General features: G+C 27.3%; 1 protein-coding gene and 1 long non-coding RNA gene across 3 annotated transcripts; one reads left to right on the top strand and one right to left on the bottom strand.

The window, feature by feature from the left end:
- Positions 1 to 1,852: 1,852 nt before the first annotated feature.
- On the bottom strand, positions 1,853 to 5,123 carry LOC105147648 (uncharacterized). Of its 2 annotated transcripts, XM_087416425.1 has the most exons (4): positions 3,881 to 5,123; positions 3,355 to 3,464; positions 2,855 to 2,956; positions 1,853 to 2,475 (listed from the first exon to the last, which is right to left on the bottom strand). In XM_087416425.1, coding segments are annotated over exons 1-4 (519 nt in total). In that variant the 5' UTR covers positions 3,883 to 5,123; the 3' UTR covers positions 1,853 to 2,170. The 2 variants fall into 2 exon arrangements, with proteins under 2 accessions (XP_087272551.1, XP_087272552.1); XM_087416426.1 differs by having other exon boundaries at positions 3,355 to 5,123.
- A 1,111-nt stretch (positions 5,124 to 6,234) lies between these two features.
- On the top strand, positions 6,235 to 8,163 carry LOC147906516 (uncharacterized). The gene is made up of 2 exons (XR_015548371.1): positions 6,235 to 7,181; positions 7,290 to 8,163. It is a non-coding gene; the product is annotated as an uncharacterized LOC147906516 (long non-coding RNA).
- The last annotated feature ends 648 nt before the right edge of the window (positions 8,164 to 8,811 follow it).

Raw genomic sequence — 8,811 nt, 5'->3', positions numbered from 1 at the left:
GAAAATTATTAAATTAATCGATATTACCTTAACCAATATTTCCTTGCTTTTTTCATTTTTCTTTTTCTTTTTCTTTCACTCTTTTTGAGTTTAATTTCTGGCATTTAAATTCTCGAGGTAAGGGAACTCACCATGACAGGATAACTTTTATATGTCAGTTTTTGTTGTCTCTGAGGAAGGCTCCAAAGTGAGCCGAAACATATAAGCGCGTTTTGGTAAAATAAAGAAGTTTTATGCTTTGTATGTGTATTATTTGCGCGACGTCTTCTGCACCTGACTTCTAGTGCCCGTGTTTTATTCAATTTCTTCTAATCGATATTAATGAAATCATTCCTAAGTGATGATTATATCACTTGAAACACAATACATAATTTAGTTTCTTACTCTTAATGACTAAGATTGTAATTAAAGAAAAAATAAAAAAGGAAAACACAAAGAATATATATTAAAAACAAATTTATTATAAATTTATATAAATTTTCAAATAAAAATTATTATAAATTTTATAAAAACTATTAAAAATAAACATTTATCATAAATTAAAATGTTTAAATCACAACACACAATGATGCATTGCCATGCTCTTACTAGAATAAGTTATATTTTTTGTCGCATTTTTTTAGATGATAATCTCATACGTAATGTATAGTATCGTAAAATAATTTTAGTTTTCAAATTGTGACAAGATGGAAGAGTGAATAGTATATCTTGACAGATTTCCATAAAAAGTTTCTTTAAGTTGACGCTTTCTTTGTGATTGTTCATATATTTGTCTCGATTTGAATGAAAAAACGTAATGTTATTGCATTAATAAAAAATAAGATATTATTTTGACGAGCTCTAATGCGCGTTAATAAAATGTACTATATATAAATTTACATTTTTATTTCCTGTTGCAAATATACATGCTTTGCAAGCATTATCGTTTTTGAAGATTCGATATTCATTATAAAATAACCAGTTATATAGTAGAATTTATAGTTTATATCTATATTGTTTAAAGTAATAATGCGTATTTTGCAGTAATTGTAAATCTTTGTGCGAATTGCTGGTCGGATTGTATCGTGAGTACTAGAAGTATGGTTTTGTATGACATTTAAAAATTCTGAAAGATACTCTCGGTCATCTTTTTGGTAACTACTGTTTTTAATATCTTTCATATATTGAGGAATAGTAATTAATTTTAAATTATTCTTAAATTGAACAGCATTTAGAGTTACGTTTTTTCTTCTGACAGCAGAAAATAGATTTTCTAGACAATCTTGAGTTAAACGCGATGTTAAAAGAAATAGAAAGTCACAATCATTTAAAAGATATTGTGATAAATTAATTACAGTCATGGATAAAATTACAGCACTTTGGAACGTTGGTTTCCAATGACCTTTATCTGCTACAGTTAAGTCTCTAAATAATATTATTACTTCGTTAAGAAAATCTATAACTTCTTTGAACTTTTCATTTTTTAATTTACTTAAAGCCAATGATAATTTTCGGTTAGACATTAAATCAAACCATTGCCGTACAACTGAAATAAACCATGTGGTACTTTGAACTGATAAGCCAATATTTTGAAATAATTTTGGTTATTATTAATTTCAAAACATCTTCTGGGATCCTCGTTCCTATAAAATAATATGCCACTGTCTGCTTCCATCTACTAGCCAACCCAGCTAACATGAAACACAATGCATGAGTTACAGTATTCTTTTATTTTTTCTCTGATATAATGACATGTTCATACTCAGTATCGGAATTATGGTCGTAAAATTTTCTCGGAGTAATAGACATTTCATCCAGCACTAACACACAATATTTATCTTTGGTTTTTTAATTGAGAAACTTTAATCTTTAAAAATAAAAAAATTTCCTTACTTATCCCACTATTAAATTTAAAATTTTCCAATTTTCTCCTTAAAGTTCTAATACTTGGTAAAGGAAAATATTGGCTTATCAGTTCAAACTGTTATTTTAGATATGAGTACTAACAATCAGTCAATGTGGAAAGAATTCAGCATAAAAATATCGCGAATACAAATTAATCATTATTGCCAATATATTTGCGATGCAAATCACAAATTATATTTTTGTTCGCATGCATTAAAAAATATTGTTCGATGTACCCCGTCGTATCACATTCAAACTTTAGTGAATAAGCTTTTACTAGAGTTCGTTAGACCAATGGCATTCTTTTATAGTCATAAAGAAGCAATTTCATCTGATTTTTATCAAAAATTTTTGACAGATCTTTATTAAAACGCACTTCATTTTTTAAATGCTTCAGTTCCTTCTTCATAGTTACAAACTTTTTTTTCATTTTAACCCTCAACTGTTCACTTCTTTTTAGCAGCTTCTTCAAATTCTGTGATGTAGTGCAGTTGCAATGACCAAACGTTAAATATGTCGTAGTCCTGCTTAATGTGTTTTCATTATCCGAATTTAATACAGGTTCTTGGGAGTCTTCAATTGTATCTGTCACTAATAAACAAGATAATTTATTATAATTTATCAATGTACATTTTGTACATATGATAACAAATTTTAAGTGCTACTGTCCTTCATAAAGATTTGCAATTATTGATACAATATTACTAAATATAATATAACTTAACAAATTTTGATATTGATAAAAATATTGATATTGATTCAAAATATAAATGATAAAGGTCTTTCTGACATGCGATGAAGTAGTAAACTTAAAAATATGACAGCATTTATAAATAACTTCTTTTTACAATCTACTTCTTATTGATTTTATGAATGTTAACACATAATCATTATTACATCCTATTTTATTATTTTATCATTTGTAAATCATTATTTTTGCAATCATCATAATCAGTTTCATTACACATACCTGTTGCATCATGTATGTCATTGCTGACTTCAATCATCTTAAAATTCATTTCATGACCCGATTGTGATGCACCTTCAGCTCCCAGGAAAGTTTCAGATACACCTATTTATTATAAATATTAACATTTACTATAATATCTTGATACACGAATTTAATGTGCAATTTTAGATATTGTATTTAATTTCTGATATACTTAATAAAATGAATAAATGTCTTTTCAAGTTATTATTGTAGAAATGTCTGTAAATGCATTAATAAAATAAATATCAATCAGAAGTTGTAATAAATGAACAAACAATTATGATAGAATTTCTCCAAATTCTTACATGTGATTAAGTAAAAAGTAACATAATTAAAGAAAGACTTTTTCGAGTTCCTAAAACTTTTAACAAAATTTTTAATTATTAATAAATAATGTCAACACACACACATTAGTACATCTGCTTGTATCACATTCAAATATTCACAATTTTTATTCTGAAATGTTTCATTATATGCACCTGTTGCAGCCAAAGCATATGTTTGAAAATTGTAGGTACAGCATTTGCTTTCAAAACAAACTTGGTTTACCATCTGAGTATATTTCCCACATATCAGGAGAAAAATGGACCTATGAAATAAAATGAATTAATGTTTTACATATCACTCAAACACTCTTGTACAATAAGAGATTGACTCCAATTGATATTTTCAATATTCTCAAGTAAATCTTAATATCTATCGATTTCATATCAATTGGTATCAATTAAAATGTAGATTTTAATCGATATCAATATATCATATTCAATAGTTTTCAAATATATTGAAATGTATTTTTAAACAATACCAATTGATGTATTTTAAATATTTTAAATTATTGAATTTTGTATTACTGATATTAATTAAAATCTAACAAATGGACTTAAATTGATTGGAAATATGTTGATTCAATATTAAACTTATTTATTTATCGATTTGTGTAACCGGAATCACTCCTTTCTTATTAAGGTACTTATCTAATCATTACACGTAATTATTTTTACTTACATGACATAAATGCATATTTTCACAATTTTCAATATCCAAATCTTCACAATTAATATGCTTCAACCAAACTTTTCTCCTCTCCCCTCTCGGGATTCGGCACATACGAAATCTTTTTTTTTTTGAGGAATTTGTGCAATAATCCGCACAGCAACTTGTCATTTTCAAAACTAAAACATGTTCAAATATATTGGGTCATTTAAAAAGTATCCGCGGTTTTTTGTCACTAGATGTGTATTGATGGTCATATATCTAGTGACAAAGTACCGCGGATACTTTTTAGATGATCCAATATATAACTAAAATATTGGGTCCATAGTGGATAAAAGTATCCACGGTTTTTTGTCACTAGATGGTGTTGATGGTCAACACACAAAAAACCGCGGATACTTTTTAGATGACCCAATATATACAATACAATAATAATAAAAGATCTCAGTTAGAAATAGTTTCTCAGAAGTCAGAAAAGACGTCGTTTCGACGTCGTTACGATGGAAAAGTCGATTCTTGCATCGAAATTTCAACATTTTCGAGTGATAAAAATTACATATGTAGAGAGTGCAAGGAATTTGATATATTTTTAATATTTTTGGTATAAATATGTGATACGTGATCTTATATTTTGAATATTTTCGTTCAAAGATCGAAAGGACATTTTCGATTTCATTTCGATAATTGCAATATCGCTCTAATCATAAAAGCTTTCTCAAAATTTTTCAGAATTTATAAATAATTTTATAATTTTTTAGAAAATTGTGGAATTTTTTTATGAATCGAAACATTTTTTACAACTGTCAATAAAGTTTACATCTTTTCTTCTAGTAATTCTTTGTATCTTATTTTATTGTTCTACTCCCGTTAAATAACATTACTTTTATTTGTACTTCGTAGTTTATTTAATATTGGGTCATCTAAAAAGTATCCGCGGTACTTTGTCACTAGATATATGACCATCAACACACATCTAGTGACAAAAAACCGCGGATACTTTTTAGTGACCCAATATAATCTTAATACGTCACTTTTATTGAGGAATTTTAGGGAATAATCTATTAACTGTCTCTTATTATAAATGAGCACGAAATCAAGGAAAAATATCATTGACTCTATCAAAGTCTAGCTAAACTAATCTAGCTCGAATCGATATCGAAACGACCTCAATTTTTAAATTAATGAAATTTAAATGTTGATCTATATACAAGTTTCCAATATCATTTGAAAGTATAAAAATACTACTAGTGTCACTATTACTTATTACAGTAGTAGTATATTTAACGATATATGACGTAACATAGAACTACTTCCAGTAATTATATTGTATTTGGTATAAAAAATTTATTAGAGTAAAAAATACATATATATATATATATATATATATATATATCGGAATGTCATCAAAAAAGCGTCCTTTCAATTTCAATTTCAATTTTGGGAATAATGAGAAGTCGCAGGGGGCCAAATCAGGTGAATACGGTGGATAGTTTAACACAGAGACACGATTTCCAAAGAAGAGCCAAACATTGACGGACAATCAATGAAGTGTGACTCGGTGCATTATCATGCAACAAAGACCAATCTTCTGGATCACGATATTCGGGGCGAATACAATGAATTCTGCCCATCAATCGCTTTAAAACTTCGAGATAATATGCACTAGTAATTGGTAAATTTCTCGACCAAAATCTTATTTAACATGAACTGTCATATTTTCGTTATATGTCAACCAAAATGAATGAAACTTTGACAGATGATAGCAAAATGTTCAATGTTTAAAATGCATGTTTGAACGCACAGATGTCGCCACTGGTTGCTGAGATGTGGTTCGTGACCGGGAACATATTTGTCGCACTGTGTATATATATATATATATATATATATATATATATATATTGGGTCATCTAAAAAGTATCCGCGGTTTTTTGTCACTAGATGTGTGTTGATGGTCATATATCTAGTGATATATGATACATATTGGATCTAAAAAGTATCCGCGGTACTTTGTCACTAGATATATGACCATCAACACACATGTAGTAACAAAAAACCGCGGATACTTTTTAGATGACCCATATATATATATATATATATATATATATATATATATATATATATGATACACACATATATATATATATATATGATACATATATATACAATATATATATATCATTTAGAGCAATTAGTATTATTTCAGCTAATAAAAATAATATTTTACAGTATTATTAAAAACAAGTTATTATCATAAGTATCATCATTTGTACATTACTACTACATTTAATTGATTCGTATTAATCCGTATCAGCGAGAGTACATTGTAATCGATACACTATGTTTGTCTTACATAACTATGTTCCACTAAACTGTATACATTTTGATTGGATTTGGTACTTACCTGTATATGGACGTACTTGTTTGAATAATTTACACATGACTTTTGATTTTTTTCCAAGAGATATGAAACACATTTGATTGTTCAATAGTACGCGAATAATGTCGAATTGTACATCAAGACTCATTTGAACTATTAATTTAAGGAATATGCGGGCATTTTCAAGAACTAATTTTGTACAGCGATTTTTGTGAAATGTAAATGTCTAAAGAGGGCTCAATCCGGTAGCCGAAACTTGTAATGTTTTATATTTGAATTTTAAACTGTTTTTTATTTTTATTTTCCTTTATTTCCTTAATATATTCTATTTAATTGTGTTACAATTTAAAATGTATTTGACTCTTTCTTTGCCCTTTATTTATTGTTATTTATTACTATATTTAACATTAATTATATTTTTTTTATGTGTCCGCCTCTTTCATAACATCAGAACAGATATGTTATAACTATACATCCATTAGGCCCGTTCTACAATCAATCGTATGTCGATGTCGGCTGTCGCTAGTCGTTTGTCGTATGTTGTATGTCGCACATGACTTCGTCGTATTCGTTGTAGTCGTATTTTTTCGGAAAGTCGGAACAAATGTAAAGAATGAATATTGAAACGTTGAATATATATTCAAATTTATTATTAATTTGGACGCAAATTATGAAAATAAGTTTACTTTTAAAGAAACGTAAAAAGAAAAGTACAAGAAGATGGTGGATAAAACCTCATATCACAAATATGAGACAGAATTTTGATGCTCATCACGCATTATTTATATACTTTCAAATGAATGATCATGAATTTTTTAAACTTATAAGTCAGTAACACAATTTGATTATTTACATGATTTACTAAAGCCAAAATTACAGAAAAATAGTCATAGAAAAACCTTTGCCAACAGAGATACGTCTTGCAGCCACATTGAGGTTAGTTTATTCATTATCCTCTATTATGAATATTGTTAATACAATTTACTTATATTTTATTTGTTTTCAAAGATATGAAATTTATTACAAATTTAAATTTATTTTTAGCTTTCTTGTTCATGATAATATTGACAGATTGTCATTAAAATGACATCGAGCGAGCAATTTGTCAATATTACTAAACGCAGCGTTACAAATGCTTATTTAATCTGGAAATGTATACTGGTACTTGTATACTCGGACTTGAAACAAATTTTACACAACCACATATGGACAACACATGTAATTGTAGAATAATGCGACTCCACTTGACGACTATTATGTATTGATTTAATTAGTTTTATAATATTGAAAAAGATCAAAATGATGATTAATATATATTATTCAAGTTATTAAACTTGAATAAATTTATATACATGAATTCATCCAGTGTCAGCTCTTATAGGTATTTCTTAAGTTTGATACAAAAGAATTAAATTACAAAATATTTTTATATTAAATAATATATTTTTATATTAAATAATAATAATTTAACAAATAAAAAATTACCTGACATTTATATCATAACAATTTCTCAAATTTGTAGATATTTTTGACACATTTCTTTTTTTGCTAACATTTTTAAAATTCACATCGCGTTTATCACACAAGCAATGATTTTCGCGAATAAAATCAATAATTATTTCATTTACATCCTAGCAAACGAGAATGGATTGAAATGAATTGAAATGGATTCAGATTTTCAGAAATATTGATTCACGAATATTAAAATGAATATTTTTCAACCCTGAATGCATTTTTATTCATTTATAGGTATTGCATGGAGCATATCTATATGCCTTTCAATCTAAAAATAATATTAATTTTTTGTGCATGAATACTGATCAATTCAAAATTTTGAATAGGAAATGCAGTTTTTCAATCCAATTGCATCTAATTAAATCTAATTAAATCCAATTGAATCCAATTAAATCCAAAAAAATATTCGCTGTTTAAAACGCATTTGAATAGAAAAACATTTCAATTTATTTTAATCCATTCTTGTTTATTCGGATTCAGTGATTCCATAATATAATATAAATATATCCATATATCCGTATAAAAATATCTGTTTATCCATACACAAATGTATCCGAAAGTTATGTTTCATCTAATCGTAGTCGGAAAGATGGAAATTGACCATCTTCTATTCCGACAACGACAGCCGACTTGCGACAACTTCATTCGATGAGTCATGTATTTATTTTACAGCAATGCAGCAAGTTATCGACGAATATTATTCGCAAGAAATTTAAATAATCGAATATCTTTTTCTGATGTATTGATATAGTTTACCGCAACGCAACAAGGCATTTTATAAATTTTTTTGCCTTCGTTAATATATTGGGTCATCTAAAAAGTATCCGCGGTTTTTTGTCACTAGATGGTGTTGATGTCAACACCATTTAGTGACAAAAACCGCGGATACTTTTTAGATGATCCAATAATATTTTAGTTTTTTTTTATATCCTTCTTTTCGTCTCTTAGTTTTATGGTAAAATTTCGAAGTGCAGAAATACTTAAATACGAAGCTACAATGTTTCCAACAGCTTAGAAGCTATAACCTAACAACCGTAACAACCATAACCTT

The sequence above is a fragment of the Acromyrmex echinatior genome, unplaced genomic scaffold, assembly GCF_024713525.1.
Source record: "Acromyrmex echinatior isolate Ae372 unplaced genomic scaffold, ASM2471352v2 Scaffold22, whole genome shotgun sequence".
Classification (NCBI taxonomy): domain Eukaryota; kingdom Metazoa; phylum Arthropoda; class Insecta; order Hymenoptera; family Formicidae; genus Acromyrmex; species Acromyrmex echinatior.
This window is presented reverse-complemented; position numbering and strand designations above follow the sequence as displayed.

Excerpts from the sequence above, each read along its gene's own strand:
- LOC105147648 (XM_087416425.1), bottom strand. Across the intron at positions 2,957-3,354 it reads ATATGCTTTGGCTGCAACAG|GTGTATCTGAAACTTTCCTG; the intron begins GTGCATATAATG and ends TATAATAAATAG. Across the intron at positions 2,476-2,854 it reads TGACATACATGATGCAACAG|TGACAGATACAATTGAAGAC; the intron begins GTATGTGTAATG and ends CTTGTTTATTAG.